This window comes from Bufo bufo, chromosome 11 (genome assembly GCF_905171765.1).
Source record: "Bufo bufo chromosome 11, aBufBuf1.1, whole genome shotgun sequence".
Lineage (NCBI taxonomy): Eukaryota > Metazoa > Chordata > Amphibia > Anura > Bufonidae > Bufo > Bufo bufo.
Window position 1 is genome coordinate 11770929 of NC_053399.1, and position 19775 is coordinate 11790703.

Consider the following 19775-nt stretch of genomic DNA (forward strand, 5'->3'; position numbering starts at 1 on the left):
TAGCACGCTCTCCCTGCTGCAGGAGACTGAATCCCGAGGGCTTCTTTGTGTTCTTCTCACTCAGCCGCCCACTGATCAAAACCTTTGCTGCTATGCCATATAAAAATTTTTATTTTTTTTGAACGCTCAGGGACACTTTAAAGGGTTGTGCAGCTGCTTAATATCTTCAAGACAAATCAGTGGTGGTCCAACTTCTGGCATCCCCACTGATTACCTGCATGTCATCTCCTTTGTTGAGATGGTGCAGTGTAATTACAACTGCTCATCCCAAGCATTTGAGTGGGACAGAGCAATTGTAGTTATACTGAGTCTCCTCTACAAATGCCATGAGGCTCAGGTAATTGAAGGAGGCAGCACTCCCACAAACGCCTATACCCCCTTCAACCAGGTGATCAGCAGGGGTGCCAGCAGTTGGACCCCCGCCAATCTGGTATTTGACCTATCCTGAGGATAGCTCATTAATATTTAGGCCCTGCCCAACCCCTTTTAAGCTGAAATTGTTTTGTAATATCTATAAATTGTTTGAGATTAGAGCTCCAATATCCAGGCCTCTTTCATGTCAGCGTCTTGCAGTCTCATGAAATTCCTCACCATAGCGGATGCGTACACTGGCACAGGTGTAATTTATATTTGAGTCTAAAACAGAAGCCAAGTTTGGATAATACCAGAGGCAGGTTTGAGGTGCGCTTTGTTTATTACCTCATTAACTCTTCACATGTAAAAAGCATACCAAGAAAAACCCTCAGGCGCATGGACACCTGGAACCAGAAAATACATCATGAAAAAAGGTGAAGTCTAGGGATGAGCGAACCGGAACTTTACAGGTTCAGTGTTCGAGTTGTGTAAGAATTCCATTATAATGGAATATGACGGAATGCAAAAAGGAAGCCTTTAAGAGGCATTCCATTTTGATCCGTCATAATGGAGGTCTATGACTGAAAACAAAGTCTTGCATAAGGGTCCATTCACACGTCCGCAAGTGTTCTGCGATCCACAAAACACAGACACCGGCCAGGTGCGTTCCGCATTTTGCGGACTGCACATGGCCAGCTCTTTAAATAGAAATGCCTTTTCGGGTGTGTGGACAAGAATAGGACGTTATAGTTTTTAGCAGATGCAGAAGCACACTATGCTGTCCGCATCTTTTGCGGCCTTGTTGAAAATAAATGGGTCCTGATCCGTTCCACAATGTTGTGGAACGGATCCGGGCCCATTTTGTGGACGTGTGAATGGACCCTAACAGACACCAGACAGATCCGTTATGCTTGACCATAGACTTCTGTTATGATGGATCAAAACAGAATGCCTCTTAAAGGCTTCAGTTTTGCATTCAGTCTACAAATTCCTTTATAACGGAATTCCTACACAACCCGAACACCAAACCTATAATGTTTGGGTTCACTCATTCCTAGTGAAGTCCAGTACACGGTCTGTTAAATTTAATCAAGCCAGTTTAAAAAACAAACAAAAAAAAAAACCATACCAATAGTACAGTACCGCAAGCTTTTAAAGGAGGACCTTTCACCAGAATAAAACATCTAAACTGACTATACAGACATGGAGAGCGGCACCCAGGGATCCCCCTGCACTTACTGTTATCCCTGGGCGCCGCTCCGTTCTCCGGTATCTTCATAGTTAGGCTCCACCCAGGGGAACCTGCCGGCGTCTCTTTCTCCTATGCTGTAGCGCTGGCCAATCGCAGCGCTCAGCTCATAGCCTGAGAGTTTTTTTTTTTCTCTCAGGCTATGAGCTGAACGCTGCGATTGGCCAGCGCTACAGCATAGGAGAAAGAGACGCCGGCAGGTTCCCCTGGGTGGAGCCTAACTATGAAGATACCGGAGGCTATACCGGGCGAACGGAGCTGCGCCCGGGGATAACAGTAAGTGCAGGGGGATCCCTGGGCGCCGCTCTACACCTCTGTATAGTTAGTTTAGATGTTATTCTGGTGAAAGGTCCTCTTTAAGTTGGAAATGCATAAACGGATGCTATGGTACTGTACTCACGGTATGTGATTTTTAACAGATTTTATAAAACAATGTTTTAACAGATTGTGTGCTGGAATTCAGCTTTTTCAGACTTCAAGCACAAACTCAACTGCAGTTTACAAAATGAACTAATTACAGAGAAGTAAAAATTTTCATGTATGCAAGAACTGAACACCAAAATGCAGCAAAAGAGACTGGATGGAGGACACGATAACAGCAGGGCAACCTCACTGCAGAATATCTGTGGCATCATCTAGACAGGGACTGTCTGGACTCTTCAGATGGAGGGCGAGAATGGCACATGTTTTCACGGAACTCGTTAACAAAGTTATATTGCTGAAAGAGGAAGAGAATATTGACACCACTTCGTAAACTATTCATATGGCTGAATTATTAGTCTATGGTTAAAGAGGTATTCCAGTATTTTCAAGTTGTCCCCAGCCAGGGTATAACTATTTAGAACAAATGTGGGGTCCTACAACCTTGCTGAAATGAACAGAGCAGCAGGTCAGGCATTCACATTGCTGTTTCTCTGTATGGGATTGTCAAACAGCTGAGCAGAGGGCTCGGGGTCCCCACCAATCTATTGGTAGTTACTGTTAAGCCACTTTTTATAAACACCTCAAGCAGTATTCGAGACGCCATCCCCAGAAGCCGAGCTTCTAAAGACAATGGTGTAATTTAATATGCCCCTATACCAGTTTCCTGGCTTACAAAGTTGGGTGCAACTGATGTTTTTAACACTGCTCTTGTCACTTAAAAAAAAAAAAAAAAAAAGTGCCGGGAATAGAGTTCTGTTCTGGGACGCAGACGATACAACTAATTTATTACTTAATAAAATAGTCACATCCTCTGCCAGCGAAGAATGACCCCCAGTCTCTCTCCAATACTCCAGCATAGACAGATATAAACAAGTGCGAGAAGGAGACTCTGTGAAAACACTGTACACTAAATTATAGCCGAGTTTTACCTTAACGGTTTGTATGGCTCCACGCCCACGTGTTGCCCGAACCAGATTTATTGCTTCTTCAGGTGTCATTTTGTCATCCAGCCAAAGTAACAGGCAAGCTGCAACTGCAAGAGGATAAACCAGACTTCAGCTATCTTTTGGGTTAAAAAACAAATATATAAAAAATTACTACTAGAGCATTCCAGAAAATGGGGTGAATAAAAAGCTGTGTGGCGACAGCTGTAGTGAAACCTGGAATTGTGCGTTTGCTCACCCTACCCTCTCCCAGCATACGGTCTCGCACACAGAAATAATGCAGCTGCATCCCCTTCTTATCTGTGCAATATTAACTATATTACTCCAGGCAGATTTTCTGGTGACTGAGCAAGTTTCTGGCATTTTACAAAAGAGCCCGTAGGCAAGGAAAGGGGAACTATGCAATGCTGGAAGGTGAGGAAGATGCCACTTTGTATACATCTTGGTAGCGTAAACTTTTATATATTTCTGTGTACCATGAATTTATGCAATACTAAAATAGGAAAAAATTAATAAATCAGTGCCTACATACACAAACCAATGGATATGTCCAGAGCCACAAACAAGCTACAGATGAGGATATGTGTGAAAGTTACTACAATATGAATGACATGCATTTCAAAAGATTATCCAGGCATCATTATCATATCGGTGGTGGCCCAAGTCCTGGCACCCCCACCGTACTCAGCGGAGCTCTGGCGAGTATAGCTCACAGCTTTCCAAGCACAGCCATGTACATTGTATAGCAGCTGTGTTTGGTATTACAGCTCAGCCCTATTCATTTCAATGGGGCTGAGCTGCAACTAGGCCATGCGACAGCTGATCGGCAGAGTTCCCAGGGGTGTGGACTCCTGTCGACCTAATACTGATGACATATCCCGAGGATAGGTCATCAATATAAATTGCTGGATAACCCCTATTAAAGCAACATTGTCTGGTGTCGGACTTACTAACACATGAGCGTCCCAGGCCCCCATAGCAGCTGCAAGAAAAAAATAAAAGTAATTAGTATTGAGGAATAAAATCACAGATATAGCGTTCTCATGATACAAGTACAATGCAGGAATTACTAGTGCGGAACCTAAATCAGACGGGTAATGAGACCTAAAGTTTCTACATTTGAAGTGCAAGAGAAAACAATTAGAGATGAGCGAATTGAAGTTGACGAAGTAGAATTCAATCCGAATTTCAGGAAAAATTCAATTCGCAACGAAGCCGAATTTCCTCGTGCTTCGTTTCAGCGAATCAATTTATCCTGAAATAGTGTAAAAAACATAAAAATTCTAACTTACCCCCTCCATTTGCGTGTAATGTTAGACTGTTTTTAGCAAAAAAAAACAATTACATCAAACTTACCGTCTCCATTAGTTCGCGACGGGCTGCCAGCCACCATCTTGCTTGAAGATCTCGGCCTAAATCCCATGCAGCGCAAGATTACAATATCACGCCGACCGACGCGATACGTCACCACGCCAGCCGGCGTTATGACGTAATCTCGCGCCACACAGGATTTCTGCCGAGATCTTCAAGCAAGATGGCGGCGGCGGGCCTGTCGCGAGCAAATGGAGACGGCAAGTTTGATGTAATTGTTTTTTTATTGCTAAAAACAGTATAAAAATTACACTCGGATGTCGCGATCATCTATAAACGCGGCATCTGAGGGGTACAATGACGGGGGCGGCGTTATCGCTGCTCCCTGTCATTGCACCCGCTAATTACAAAAAAAAAAGTGCTTCGTGACGAAGTAATTCGTCACGAAGCGAATATTTTTTTTAAATTAGGCGAAGCAGCCAAATTGAATTTTGAAGAAATCCGCTCATCTCTAAATACAATCTACCGTTCACTGTTACAACCTGAACGTAGTGCTCCTCAATGCAAATACTATTCGGTAGTGTGTATATTGGGCAGACTAGATGGGCCAAATGGTTCTTATCTGCCGACACATTCTATGTTTCTATGTGTAAAAAGTATTTGATCTCTACACAAGAAATATTAATGTCGTGTCACTGGTTTTGTACAAAATTACTGATATAAAGGAAACCAGCCGAGGTGGTGTCAGGAAGCGCTCTCCTGGCCCCCTGCTGTGCAGGAAATCGAAGCAAGCCACATTCACTTACATGGAGCTGCTGTGCAGGTAAATAGAAAGCATAAGCGCCACATTCTGTGCTGCCGCCCCTTCTGTTTGAGAATCAGATGGGAAACCCCTTTAATAAATCTTTTATTCATGCCCGGTCTTAAGGCTGTATTACACCGTCCGATGTGGCAGACAATTGTCAGGAGGGAAGCATTCCCTTCCGGGAATTGTCTGCTCGCTAGAAGAGGAGACCGCTGCCATTACATTCACCGATCTCCTCCGCAGCATGGTGAGGAGCGATCGCTGTGCCATCACTCGTCCCCATGCTGTATAGTGGTTAGACACCGCGATCTGCCGATTGCAAATATATATATATATATATATATATATATATATATATATATATATATATATATATATATATATATATTTATTTATTTTTAACACGTCAACAGATTTAGATTGCCTGGTGATCGAGTGTTTGCTCGTTTATTGGGCAATCAGCAGCAGTATTAGGGCGCATTTACACAAATGTGGTTCTGTTCCCCACGTCCACATCCGTTGCCCCACAAAAAATATGGATCATGTCCTATTCTTGTCCGTTTTGCGGACAAGAATAAGCATTTCTATAATGGGCAGCCCGTTCTGTTCCGTGTTTTGTGGACCACAAGACACGGCACGTTTGTGTATATGAGCCCTTACACTGCAAGATGGCCACTAGGCTTTAGTCTGGTGCGGAGTAAAGTGTCTAAAACACTGAATAACTTGGTGCAATTTCACACAGATTCTGATGCATTTTGCTTAGTATATTTCTCCCACGGTAGTGGAATCGCCTATGAATTAACTGCTCATCAGGTATTCAAATGCAAAAATGTTCACAATAAAGCAGGAAAATATTTATCCAAAATAATGAATTGTAGAGGAGATAAAGCAAAACTGCAGTCTGCTGGGCCGCAAACTAATACGTTTAATGCAGCATCTGGATGCTGAAAAAAATAAAAAACATTCTCCACTAGAGAGAGATTTTACATAAAATTAAACGTACTTGAGGCATTGCAGCGAGTTATACAGCACTACAGATTGTGCTGAATCCAATCAGATTATCTTCTACTGTACGAGAAAGGCTAACAAGGAATGAACAGTTACAGTAGGGATTAGCAACCTTAGGCACTCCGGCTGTGGTGAAACTACGACTCCCAGCAGGCACACTTGCTGGCCTGCTCTTGGAACTACCAAGTGTACAGCACAGGTTTTTTTTGCAGCTTCCAATCTATTTCAGTGTGCTAGTCATGCGAATTCATGCCAAGACAGGGCATGCTGCTTTACTTTTTTTTATATATATATATATATATATATAAAAAAGAAAGTGCTGCTTCCTAATAAAATGAATGGGAGGCTGTTTGAAGGTGTATTTTTGGCGCTGATTATGCATGGAAAGCGTGCCAAACACATGTGTGTAAACAGGACCTTCTTACGTTCCATTATAGAAGCAGGACAATGAAAATAAACACAAGTGCTGTTAATGGCACATACCAGACCAAGGTCTCACGCACCCGAATGTATTTTCTTCCCATTCCGATTTTTTTTTAACTATTAATTTCAATGGGTCCGCAAAAAAACGGAAGTTAATCGGTGTGCATTCAGTTTCCGTATGTCCGCTCCAAAAAAGAAAAATAGAACATATCCTATTATTGTCCACGTTACGGACAAGGATAGTACTGTTCTATTACGGGCCAGACATTCCGTTCCACAAAATACGGAATGCACACCAATGTCATCCGTATTTTTTTGCGGACTGCAAAATACATACGGTCGTGTGCATGAGCCCTAACGGCGCCAAAGGGACCCTACTGACTATAATGGGGTCCGTTGGGGAGTCCAATATTTTAGAAGACAAAATAGTCATGCAGGACTATTTTGTCTGATATTTTTTATGGAATTTTCAACAGAGGCCTGTAATGAAGCATCCGACACTGATGTGAGCTCACAGCAGGAAATAAGAGGACAGATGGGAATTTGACTTTTCTCTTCTGGCAGTTTTTGTAAGTCTCCCCCAGCGTTTCCTCTTAGGAGCCTAGTACATACTGTATTAAAGTCTTCCTGCTGTTGTCCATGCTGGTCTTTAGGTTTTCCAATATCTTATAGCAGGTGTCAAGTTCTGGAACATCTCCATCAAGGAAAGGGTAGTGGTGAACCACAATATCCTGCTTGCTATATTCTTGTATTAGAGTGGGAACGCGGTAATATGAAAGCTCCGACGTAGTGCAGAATATGAACACATCCTGGATGTCAAGTTTCTTAATTTCCTCTAAGGGAAAAAATATATAAATATGCAAAAATAATATGACCAGAATTGTAAGTAACATTCAAAGCAATAGTAGTGCAGAAGGAAAACCTCATTGTACCGCACAGAGTGCATGTTTTGCTTCAACTGGTGGAGATGGTGCGTTGCTAACGCTTCTACAAAATGTGCAATTAAGGCCTCATGCACACGACCGTATTTTTTTTGCGGTCCGCAAAAACGGGTTCCGTTTTTCCGTGACCGTTTTTTCGTCCGTGGGTCTTCCTTGATTTTTGGAGGATCCACGGACATGAAAAAAAAGTCGTTTTGGTGTCCGCCTGGCTGTGCGGAGCCAAACGGATCCGTCCTGAATTACAATGCAAGTCAATGGGGACGGATCCGTTTGACGTTGACACAATATGGTGCAATTTCAAACGGATCCGTCCCCCATTGACTTTCAATGTAAAGTCAGGAGTTAATATACCATAGGATCGGAGTTTTCTCCAATCCGATGGTATATTTTAACTTGAAGCGTCCCCATGACCATGGGAACGCCTCTATGTTAGAATATACCGTCGGATTTGAGTTACATCGTGAAACTCAAATCCGACAGTATATTCTAACACAGAGGCGTTCCTATGGTGATGGGGACGCTTCAGGTTAGAATATACTAAAAGAACTGTGTACATGACTGCCCCCTGCTGCCAGGCAGCAGCCCCCCCCCCTGTAGTTAACACATTGGTGGCCAGTGCGGCCGGCCCCCCTCCCTCTCCTGTAGTTAACTCGTTGGTGGCCAGTGGGCCCTCCCTCCCCTGTAGTTAACTCGTTGGTGGCCAGTGGGCCCTCTCCTAATTAAAATCTCCCCCCTATCATTGGTGGCAGCGGAGAGTACCGATCGGAGTCCCAGTTTAATCGCTGGGGCTCCGATTGGTAACCAGGACGCTACTGCAGTCCCGGTTGCCATGGTTACTTAGCAATTTGTAGAAGCATTATACTTACCTGCGATGTCTGCGTCCGGCCGGGAGCTCCTCCTACTGGTAAGTGACAGGTCATTAAGCAATGCGCCGCACAGACCTGTCACTTGCCAGTAGGAGGAGCTCCCGGCCAGACGCAGACATCGCAGCTCGCAGGTAAGTATAATGCTTCTACAAATTGCTAAGTAACCATGGCAACCGGGACTGCAGTAGCGTCCTGGTTGCCATGGTTACCGATCGGAGCCCCAGCGATTAAACTGGGACTCCGATCGGTACTCTCCGCTGCCACCAATGATAGGGGGGGAGATTTTAATTAGGAGGGGGAGGGAGGGGAGAGGGCCCACTGGCCACCAACGAGTTAACTACAGGGGAGGGAGGGGGGCCCACTGGCCACCAACGAGTTAACTACAGGGGAGGGAGGGGGGGCCCACTGGCCAACGAGTTCACTACAGGGGATGGGAGGGGGGGCCCACTGGCCACCAACGAGTTAACTACAGGGGATGGGAGGGGGGGCCCACTGGCCACCAACGAGTTAACTACAGGGGATGGGAGGGGGGGCCCACTGGCCACCAACGAGTTAACTACAGGGGATGGGAGGGAGGGGGGCCGGCCGCACTGGCCACCAACGAGTTAACTACATGGGAGGGAGGGGGGGCCCACTGGCCACCAACGAGTTAACTACAGGGGATGGGAGGGAGGGGGGCCGGCCGCACTGGCCACCAACGAGTTAACTACATGGGAGGGAGGGGGGCCGGCCGCACTGGCCACCAACGAGTTAACTACAGGGGAGGGAGGGGGGCCGGCCGCACTGGCCACCAACGAGTTAACTACAGGGGAGGGAGGGGGGCCGGCCGCACTGGCCACCAACGAGTTAACTACAGGGGAGGGAGGGGGGCCGGCCGCACTGGCCACCAACGAGTTAACTACAGGGGAGGGAGGGGGGCCGGCCGCACTGGCCACCAACGAGTTAACTACAGGGGAGGGAGGGGGGCCGGCCGCACGGACCACCAACGAGTTAACTACAGGGGAGGGAGGGGGGCGGCCGCACTGGCCACCAATGTGTTAACTACAGGGGGGGCTGCCCCCTGCTGCCTGGCAGCAGGGGGCAGTCATGTACACAGTTCTTTTAGTATATTCTAACCTGAAGCGTCCCCATCACCATGGGAACGCCTCTGTATTAGAATATACTGTCGGATCTGAGTTTTCACGAAGTGAAAACTCAGCTCTGAAAAAGCTTTTATGCAGACGGATCTTCGGATCCGTCTGTATTAAAGTAACCTACGGCCACGGATGACAATCTTGTGTGCATCCGTGTTCTTTCACGGACCCATTGACTTGAATGGGTCCGTGAACCGTTGTCCGTCAAAAAAATAGGACAGGTCCTATTTTTTTGACGGACAGGATACACGGATCACGGTCTCGGCTGCAAAACGGTGCATTTTCCGATTTTTCCACGGACCCATTGAAAGTCAATAGGTCTGCAAAAAAAAAAACGGAAAACGGCCACGGATGCACACAACGGTCGTGTGCATGAGGCCTAAGACTTTGCTGCTGCACAATTATAACTGTTTTTGTGATATGTTCGGCAATCATCATGAATATCTGGTGCCTCTGAAAAATACCTAAAAAGGGGTGCTCTCCTCTGAGACACTGATGGTTTATCGCTACGATATGTTATCAATGTCAGATAGGAGTCGGTCCCGCTCCTATCTCCAGAATGGGACCCCTGAAGCAAGCAGAGAACAGCCGCACATGTGCGGACAACCCCCCCCCATTTACTGCTATGGGACTTCCAAAAATAGCCAAGCATTAGCTCGGCTATTTGGTGCAGTCCCATAGCGGTGAATGGAGAGGCGGCCGCACTTGCATGTTGTGCTCTCCATTTATCGCTATGGGACTTTTGAAAATGCACATGCGCTGTGTCCGCTCTGTTACTTCAGGGGTCCAGCAATATGTCATAAATGTCCCAGATAGGCCAACCCCTATAAAGGGGTCACCCCGCATGACTATGGCAGAAAATCATGGCACGGCCATGTGGGGCAAACTCGCAGAAGTGTGCTATTATTATCCGCTTTCAATGGATGTGATATCACTACCATGAGTACAGACAGACTGTTCACATCACGCTTGGATTTCCTGTTGCAACGTCTGTTTAATTATTTTTGCTATTTAATTTGCAAATGGATCCTCGGCAGTATCTATTGGTTTACAGTAGTGCCACCATCATGTTTTAGGCCCTGTTCACAAAAAAAATAAAAAATTTCATCAGCATGATCATGCTGACAGGCGCTCATGCACGGATAATTTCACCCCCAATTCAGTGCTGTAAAAAAAAAAAAAAAACATCATATCTGCCACATGTGAAAATCCTCATAGGGTACTTTCACACTAGCGTTTGTTTTCCGGTATCGAGTTCCGTCCTAGGAGCTCAATAGTGGAAAAAACTGATCAGTTTTATCCTAATGCATCCTGAATGGAGAGCGTTCAGTTCAGTATGCATCAGTTCAGTCCCTTTTACGTTTTTTGGACAGGGAAAATACCGCAGCATTCTGCAGTTTTATCTTTGGCCAAAAATACTGAACACTTGCCGGAATGCCGGATCCGGCACTAATTTACATTGAAGTGTATTAGTGCCAGATCCAGCATTAAGTGTTCCGTCAAAACAGATCCGGCTTTTCGGTCGGCATGCGCAGACCTTTAAAAATGAAAAAATAAAAAAATTATACTAGATCCGTATTTCTGGATGACCCCGGAGAGACAGATCCGGTATTGCAATGAATTTGTCAGACGGATCCGCATTACAAATGCCATCAGTTTGTGTCCGGATTGCCAGATCCGGCAGGCAGTTCCGGCGACGTAACTGCCTGCCGGAATCCTCTACCACAGGTGTAAAAGTACCCTAATTAATAGAACAGATATTTTGTGTGAAGCCCCATCATGTACTTACCTAAGTTTTGAAGAAGGTTCCTCCGTATGTTTTTAAACCTGCACCCTGAAATGCCAAAGATTTTTCAAAAGTTACCTTTAGGGGTGCCCATTTGTCACCCATGGAATAAACATAATATTAAATGTGCAGCGCTGGGTTTACAGTTCCTGCAATCTGGATCTTAGACTCAAATTAGCTCTGCTAGGGATTAATTTCTGCTTTCCCCTGTAAATTAGGCTCCTATGGATGCCCCAGTTACAGTGGAAGACTGCAAATAAAATAGAAAAATTATAACTAGGAACTGTCCCCAGAGTTTTTTTTTTCTTTTCATAAAACACCGTCCACACAAATCTTCGCCATAACTAAATATATATATATTTTATCAAAAGGAACAAAATAAAATAAGGGAGAGATTCCAAAACTTTTACATTTGTAAATTCACACCAAAATAAAAGAACAATTAATTGCATCGCTTGTAACCTTTGCTCACATTACCAAATAAAACAAGGAAACCCCAAAACATTCAGTGCTCAGCTATTTTCGATGGCCCATAGAAAATGAATAGAGGGTGGCTGCGCATGCGCTCTCCACCACTTTTGAGCCTCCGTTCTTGATATAGGTGGGACCCACACTGATAAGACAATGGGGGGATATCCTAGACAACCCCTTTAACTCGTACAGATTTGCAATAGGTACTGGGTACATACCTGGAAGAGCGCCGATTCCCAGTATATGGGCATAATTTACTGGTTCTAGGCTGAGCCTACAGGAGAAAGAAATGCATTCACAATATATTCAAAAAGTACATGCACATATAATAACCGACACCTATATAGAATATATAAGCTCTTAAGTCATTCTCTTCCATTAAAGGTGTTTTCTGGGCTCAGGATGATGGATGACCTATTCTCAGGATAGCCCCTTCACACAGCTGATCGGAAGGGCTGCTGAGAGTCAGACCACCAATCTGATTGTGGATATACCGTGGTTAGGTCATCAAAATCCTTATCCTGGAAACAGGCCTTTCGAGTGCTAGAAATAACCAATCTTGTCCACAAAACAGACAAGAACAGGATGTCTTCTAAAATTTGCATAACGTACAAATGTGAGGAAGACAAAAAAAATGCGAACAGCATCCGTATGTCTGATCTGTCGGTCCCACAAAGAAAAAAAAAAGAAAAAATTTCACATTGTCCGTCTTGCAGACAAGAATGTGCATCTCTACAGAACGGGAAAACGTGGGACGCACGCGGCCGGTATCTGTGGCTTGCGGACCACAAAACACCTACAGTCGTGTGCATGAGGCCTGAACCAAGATAATGTGGGCAGCATTTTGTGGGTTACCAAGACAGCTCAAGTGGCGTTTGTTCCTCTTTAGATGTTTCCTCGTCCGAAGAGTCAAATTCACTTTGGTTCATGGCGTCAATCCCGAGACAATACTGCGCATCCTGGAACGACACAATTCAGCCAAATAAATCGCACACCGTGAAAATGATCACACATATAAAAAGTAAGTCCAGGGACCCGATCACAGAATGGGGGCACCGGAAAGCAAACCCTACATGCAATAGAAGTTTAAAGGGGTCCTCCACCATTTGGTCCCTTTTTAAATTAAAGGGGTTATCCAAACCTGGAAAACCCACCCACAACGCCTGGGCCGCTCATTCAGAGAATACTTACCTGGTCTCTGACACCTGTGTCCTGCCGAATCCTTCCATGGCCGTCGCTGCATCTCCTCGTCGCGCAGATCACAACATCCGTCCACAGGCGGTGGCGGTAGGGGGTACAGCAGGCTGCGGCGATGACCTCCCACTTGCGTCACCTAATAAAAGAATCCTACTGACCTGCTCCATGATCCTCCGGTGTGACGCTGCTTGGGAACACGTCACTGCTGAGACCAGTCATTGGCTCCAGTGGCGCACACGACCCTAGTCACCAGCTGGGGAACCGGAAGAAAGCCAAACGGAGCAGGCGAGTACGATTCTTTCATTAGGTAGCACACCCTAGAGAGCTTAAAGGGGTATTCCGAAACTTTTTAACCCATGATCCAACCAATGGATACATCATCATTATCTGATCGGTGGGGGTCCGTAGGTGCAACGCGCCCTGCTCACATAGCTGCAGCGTCGATACACTGTAACAGGCCCTGCAACTGTGTCAAAGGGACACGATCTACACTGGTTGTCAGCCTCTGAATGGAAGCAAGGATGTTTCCATATTCTAACAGCAAGCAGAGATGTGGAACATGATATGTAAAACCCCAGGTGTTGCAATTCTGATGAAACAGTGTCTGCATGGGAGCTATACATACTAATGGCAGGTGTGTATGAGCATGCACAGCAAGACATGGCTGATAACAGGGGGCAACAGCTTGCACACTCACAATGTAGGAGCAGATAACAGGACCCCAGTCAGCCACCAGCCGAAAAAAACAGAGCCCAAGGGGACGCCGCTCACTCCAGCCGGGGCCCGGCAGCACATCACGTGACCTAAACCGACGAGCCGTTGAGCTTCCCGCCACACCGCTACCGACCAATCACCTCCCAGTCTCTGACGGACCGGGGCGGGCAACGTATTTCCTTCACACGTCAAACGTCCCGCTCCTGCGTCGAACTCCATCGCAGATCGTTGAGCCAATTTAATGTTTCACCATTATTTTACAGCCCTTATTCTAAAGGCAGCAGTCCTCCTGTTGCCAGTAGTTAAGATGGCGTTTGTGTACTTCAGGCTAGCGTAGCGTCAGGCTGGGAGCGGTTTTTTGATTGGTCGGAGGCAGGAACGTCGTGACGCAGCGGGCACGTCGCTCTGAGGTAAATTTACAGAGGTGGTTGTTTAGTCAGCTGGCTGGTTGTGGTGACGCTGAGGTGTGTTACACGGGAAACAGTAATTAGAATATAGATATATATTGACATTTATTACACTTTGTAGTGCGGGCTTATGAGTGAAAAATCTGCTGCATGAAAAAAAAGAGCACGGAAATTGGCCTTTTAATCGCAATTCTGTGGTGGAAACTACACGGCACGTACACTCCATGTGAATGTACACATTCTATATTTTTGTGGGCTGAATTTAAAAATAAAAAAGCATGCCTAGAGGAAACCGCCTTCCTCCCTATGGGCCTGTTCACACGGTGGAGTTTTGGCGCAGTATTCCGTCAGTGGTTGCCTGATTTCTGCCTCTCATTTGGGAGGCAGCGCTGCAGTTCACGGGCTGGCGGTTTACGGCTGCGACCGTGCCAATAAGGGACATGTCCCTTTTTGGTGTGATGTTATCTTGCGGTTTAGTGGTATTCAAAGTGAACAGCTGTGGCGTTTTCTGTTGCGGTGTATCCAGCGGGTTTTGACAGCGTCAGGATCCGCTCTGTGAATGTACCCCTGTGGCGCCATCTCTGTCTGAACGGCCTCTTGGGCTTCCATCACAGTTTTTTATTTTTTATATTTGTAATGGGTGCAATTACAAGACCATTTTATCAAAAAATTGATGCAGTTTTGCAATGTGTATTGTCACCCCGGCGGCTTGCACATGGAAATTCTGAGCGTCCCCCTGTACAAGACGTGCGGACGGAAGCTGCTTTTCAAAACCAGTGATCAGCTATAAAAGTGCACGCGGTTTTCATGGCGCAGTCAAGAACATCCAGTGTAAACTCACCCCTAGGCGCCATTCACACAACTGTGTTTTTGGTCCGCATCCGATCCACATTTTTTACAGCTAGAATGCGGACCCATTCATCTCAATGGGTCTGCAAAAAATGTGGACAGCACACTGTCCACATCCGTATGTCTGTTCTGTAGCCCTGCAAAAAAGATATAAAAAGTCCTATTTTTGTCCATTTTGCGGACAAGGATAGGCATTGTTACAATGGGTCCGCAAAAAAAAAAAGGAATGCAACACGGATGTCATCCGTATTTTTTGTGGACCGCAAAATTACGGTCGTGTGCTTGTACCCTTAGGACCCTTTTTCACACAACCGTATTTTTGGTTTGCATCCGATCCTCATTTTTGGCGAATAGCATGCGGACCAAATCATCTTAATGTGCTCTCCACATCCATATGTCCGTTCCGCGGCCATGCAAGAAAATAAATAAATTGAACATGTATTCTTGTCCGTTTTGCAGAGAAGGATAGGCATTGTTATGATAGATCCACTAAAAAAGACGATGCTACACGGACGTCATCCGTATTTTTTGCAGATCTACATTTTTCGTGTGAATGCCCCCTTACAAGTGTCTGCAGCACACTACTGTTACCACATTTATGGCATCGTACTGGACTAGTTTTATGTACACCTATATGTACCGTATTGTTCGCTCTATAAGGGCTCGTTCACACGAACGTGTGATGCCCGTTGCCGTGTTGCGGATCCGCAATACACGGGCACCGTTCCGTGGCCATTCCGCATCACTGATGCGGACCCATTCATTTTAATGGGTCCGCAAATACGGAGATGCGGAACACTACGGAAGCGCTACAGAGTGCTTTCTGGGGTTCCGTTCCGTGCTTCCGCACCGCAAAAAGATAGAACATGCTCACTATTCTAGTGAATGGGTCTGCGATCCCCATACGGCTGTCCCACGGACGTTCGTGTGAACAAGCCCTAAGACGCACCTAGGTTTTAGAGGAGGAAAATAAATATTTTTCATCAGACCTCAGATCAGCTCCCCAATGTTAAAGGGAGTCTGTCACCACATTTGGGCATATTAGACCGATCAAATAGGGTTATATGATCCACCCAGAACTTAAAAACGGTACCTTTGTTGTAGAAAATGGACTTTTCTTTTAGCCGAAAATGAACTTATAAGGTTATGTTAATAAGCCCTCTCAAGTGCCCAGGGCGGTCTCTCAATCCTCGGAGCCGCAGGCAGCACCTCCTAAACGGCTCATAACCCCGCCCTCCGTGCGCCTCTGCCCGCCCGTTTACTCCCCTCCCCTGTCCTTTTCCACTGCGGCTGTGCGGTCCAAATCGTAGCGGGCGCATGCGCAGTAGGTATCGCGATGCCCTGCCAGGAGCGGGCATCGCATTGCGCATGCGCCCGCTATGATTTGGACCGCACAGCCGCAGTGGAAAAGGACAGGGGAGGGGAGTAAACGGGCGGGCAGAGGCGCACGGAGGGCGGGGTTATGAGCCGTTTAGGAGGTGCTGCCTGGGGCTCCGAGGATTGAGAGACCGCCCTGGGCACTTGAGAAGGCTCATTAACATAACCTTATAAGTTCATTTTCGGCTAAAAGAAAAGTCCGTTTTCTACAAGAAAGGTACCGTTTTTAAGTTCTGGGTGGATCATATAACCCTATTTGATCGGTCTAATATGCCCAAATGTGGTGACAGACTCCCTTTAATAAGACCCCCAATCAGACCTCAGATCAGAGACAAAAAAAAAAATCTACACGCCTCTCCTGCTCAGGACGCTCGTTCTTCGGGCAATTGGGATGCCTAAAAATCACAATGGTGTCGGCGGCAGAATGCGCTGTGTAATGGTGATCTGCCACCGACACTCCGCTGCCCTGCATGGGGATGAACAATGGCATAGCGATCGCTCCTCCCTATGCCACGGAGGACATAACTGCATGTAATGCCAGCTAGCTGATGATTGCCAAGAGGGAACGCTTACCTCCCGACAATCGTCTGCGGCAATGCTCTTCTGTGGGCGTCTTTATCTAGGTCTATCAGGAGAACAACGGAGCTATATTGTTATCCCAATTTGTCATCTATTATTATCCTAACAGATAGCATCTTCCCTTTACAGCAGCAGTAAACTGAAAATGGATTACCTATCTATATGGGAGTTTTATTTCTTTGTCTTGACTGCTGCAATAATGTTGTATTTAATTTTCAGTGGTATAGTACTGCAAAATGGTATAGTACTGCCCTAACTTGCTGTGGCTTCCTTGTCAGAAACGGTGCTGAGACCGAGGCAGATGGCCTCCTGCTAATTAGCCCCATGGAATGAGGCTAATTGGCGTGCAGACCAATGGTGAAACCTGAAACCTCAGCTCTTTACCGTAGGTTTCACTAGCACCGACAAGTATTTTGCTCATGTGAACATACCCCAATACTGTATTTTTCCAGAGGTGTTATTCACGTGTCTTATTTTTATATTCTTTAGCGTGTCTACAATGAGTAAGACGTGGACAGAGACTCATGATTTTCTAGGTAAGCGCAGTTTTCTGTTACTTTTTAGAGGGTATTTCATTATATTGTTTCATTTGGGGTCCCATTCACAGTTTTTATAAGTGACACTGTGGGGAGATACATCAAGACTGGTGGATCCATCCTCCAGTGTTGATCTCCCTTCGCGGGCGTGAGATGCGCCTGATTTGTTAAGATGCAGAAGCCTCCTAACAAATCGGCCACATCTCTGCCCTGTTGTGCGCCAGAAACTGAACTCTACGCCAGCTACAGGCAGGTGTAGACTTCAGCTATAACTTCCGCCAAATTATGGTAAATGCGGTGGCGCTGCGAAACCACGCCCCTTTTTTAATCAAAATTTCAGTAAAGTCGCAAATTTTGGTGCACAGATGCCGTACGCCCTAATGAGCGTTTTTTTTTTTTTTTTTTTTACGCCACAATTGTGGAGTAAAAACATTGATAAATGTCCCCCTGTGTGTTAGGTATGGTTCATTATTTCCATCTTTTATGACGTGTTCTCATTTCTGCTTCACTTGTGATTTTTAGAAATGTCACATGACCGTTTCAAAAGCAACTGTTGTGCAACAACTGCAGTCGTATGACACGTGGAACATAATGAAGGCTACAGTGCACCGTATAATATATGGGGCCTGGTTTTGCATCTGACTATGGGCAACAGATGCATGGATTTAGTATGTTCTTCCCATGTTTGTGTGGGCTTCTCATAGGTACTACAGTTTCTTCCCACACCAGAAACAAACTATTTCCAACGTGGACAGGGACTGATGTGGGTGATGGCGATCTCTTTACAGTACTTTGGAATATGTTGGAACTATATAAATATATAAAATATGTAAGATTCTTAGTCACTTTGCTTTCACACAATTTCATTTAATAGAGAATAGTGTAATTAGCAAATCTCTAAATAGCTTCATTTAAAAAAAAAAATCTGCTTGCATCCACCTAAAAAGTCATGGCCACGAGGGGTCCACCTAATTTTCAGACGACTGCCTGTTGTCAGGCAATACGCATCCCTAGTAACAGACACAGAAGACGGCAGAGAAGGAGTGGGGATGTGTTAGAGCTAGCTGAAATCCTGAGCCTGATGAAAGAACTGCTTCTACACAGCTTCTGAAGATCATAGGAGCGTCCTACCTTTTTGTAAGGGCTCATGCGCACAAACGTATTTTCTTTCCGTGTCCGTTCCGTTTTTTTTTTTGCGGACCGTATGCAGAACCATTCACTTCAATGGGTCTGCAAAAAAAACTGAAAACATTCCGTGTCCGCATGGCCATTCCGCAAAAAAGTAGTGCTTGTCCTATTATTGTCCGCAAATCACAGTCCGTGGCTCCATTCAAGTCAATGGGTCCACAAAAAATACGGTACGCACACAGAATTCATCCATTTTTTGTGGATCCGTGCTGTGAAATCTTAGGCCAGGTCTACAATAGCCATGTGCTTTCAGTTTGTAAATAAAGATTTGAAGACAGGTGCAGTGTCTAGGAGGCCACAGCAAAGCTTTCACAATGCCCCGTTTGGATGTAGAGGAGCTTATTTCTCTGATTCAAGAACGGCCAGAGCCATGGGACACCGGTCTGATCGCTACCATGCCCTGCTACGGAAAGACAGACAGGTCATGGGTGAAGGTGACGCGCACCATCTTCGGCTCAGAGTGGGAAAGATGCCCAAAAACAAAACACGCAGGGCCTTGGTAAGCTAACACTTGCAGATCTTCAATGTTTGCATAATAAAGCAGAATGTATAGGTGATGTTTTAAAAGTATTTAGCAATCAGCTGCATTCCATATCATGGCCACCAACATAGCATGTCTTTGAGTGTTAACTCTGGTATGTTTCAGCCAGCAACTGTCATGTAATGTCCTAACTGATTTCTTTATGTGCCACCATAGTCGGACCCATCTGTAAACTGTGTTTGCAGGTATTGCATCATTTACAGTCTGATAGCAGGCTGTGCTTTCTACTCACTGCATGTTCTTTCATGTACTAAGTGATGGCTGCATTATTTCTGGATGCATGTTGCAGGTTATGATGTGCTTCTTGTCCCTCTGTAAGCACATTTAAAGGTTCAAACTGTTCTTGTCATAACTAAAAACACTATTAACTACTTATGTGCCATAATGTGGAATGAAGTTACAGTCATAAGTTTGTGTGCAGTTTGTGTACTTGAATAAGCATGCAGTAAGTTAATTATGTACTGTATATTGTTCTTTTTATTTTACAGTGAACAAAGTTAAAACACGTTGCCAGTCCTGCCGTAACCAGTTCCGCAGGGAACAGGTCCAATTAAAGGGCCACAGTGGGGACGGTGCACTTAATTTTATTTATTATTATTTTTATCTGTACACTGCACAGTTGCAGTTCTTTTCTCCAGTTCTGGAGCTAAGGACGTAAGTTAAATTGCGTTTT

At 45.5% G+C, this 19775-nt stretch overlaps 1 protein-coding gene across 2 annotated transcripts; it reads right to left on the reverse strand.

The window, feature by feature from the left end:
• Nucleotides 1-1964: 1964 nt before the first annotated feature.
• CDKN3 (cyclin dependent kinase inhibitor 3) lies at nucleotides 1965-13918 on the reverse strand. Of its 2 annotated transcripts, XM_040411576.1 has the most exons (8): nucleotides 13609-13918; nucleotides 12570-12673; nucleotides 11933-11988; nucleotides 11247-11291; nucleotides 7130-7352; nucleotides 3921-3952; nucleotides 2956-3059; nucleotides 1965-2321 (listed from the first exon to the last, which is right to left on the reverse strand). In XM_040411576.1, the coding sequence occupies exons 2-8, from the start codon at nucleotides 12641-12643 to the stop codon at nucleotides 2235-2237; spliced, it is 621 nt and encodes a 206-aa protein (XP_040267510.1). In that variant the 5' UTR covers nucleotides 12644-12673; nucleotides 13609-13918; the 3' UTR covers nucleotides 1965-2234. The 2 variants fall into 2 exon arrangements, with proteins under 2 accessions (XP_040267510.1, XP_040267511.1); XM_040411577.1 differs by lacking the exon at nucleotides 11247-11291.
• Between the last annotated feature and the right edge of the window lie 5857 nt (nucleotides 13919-19775).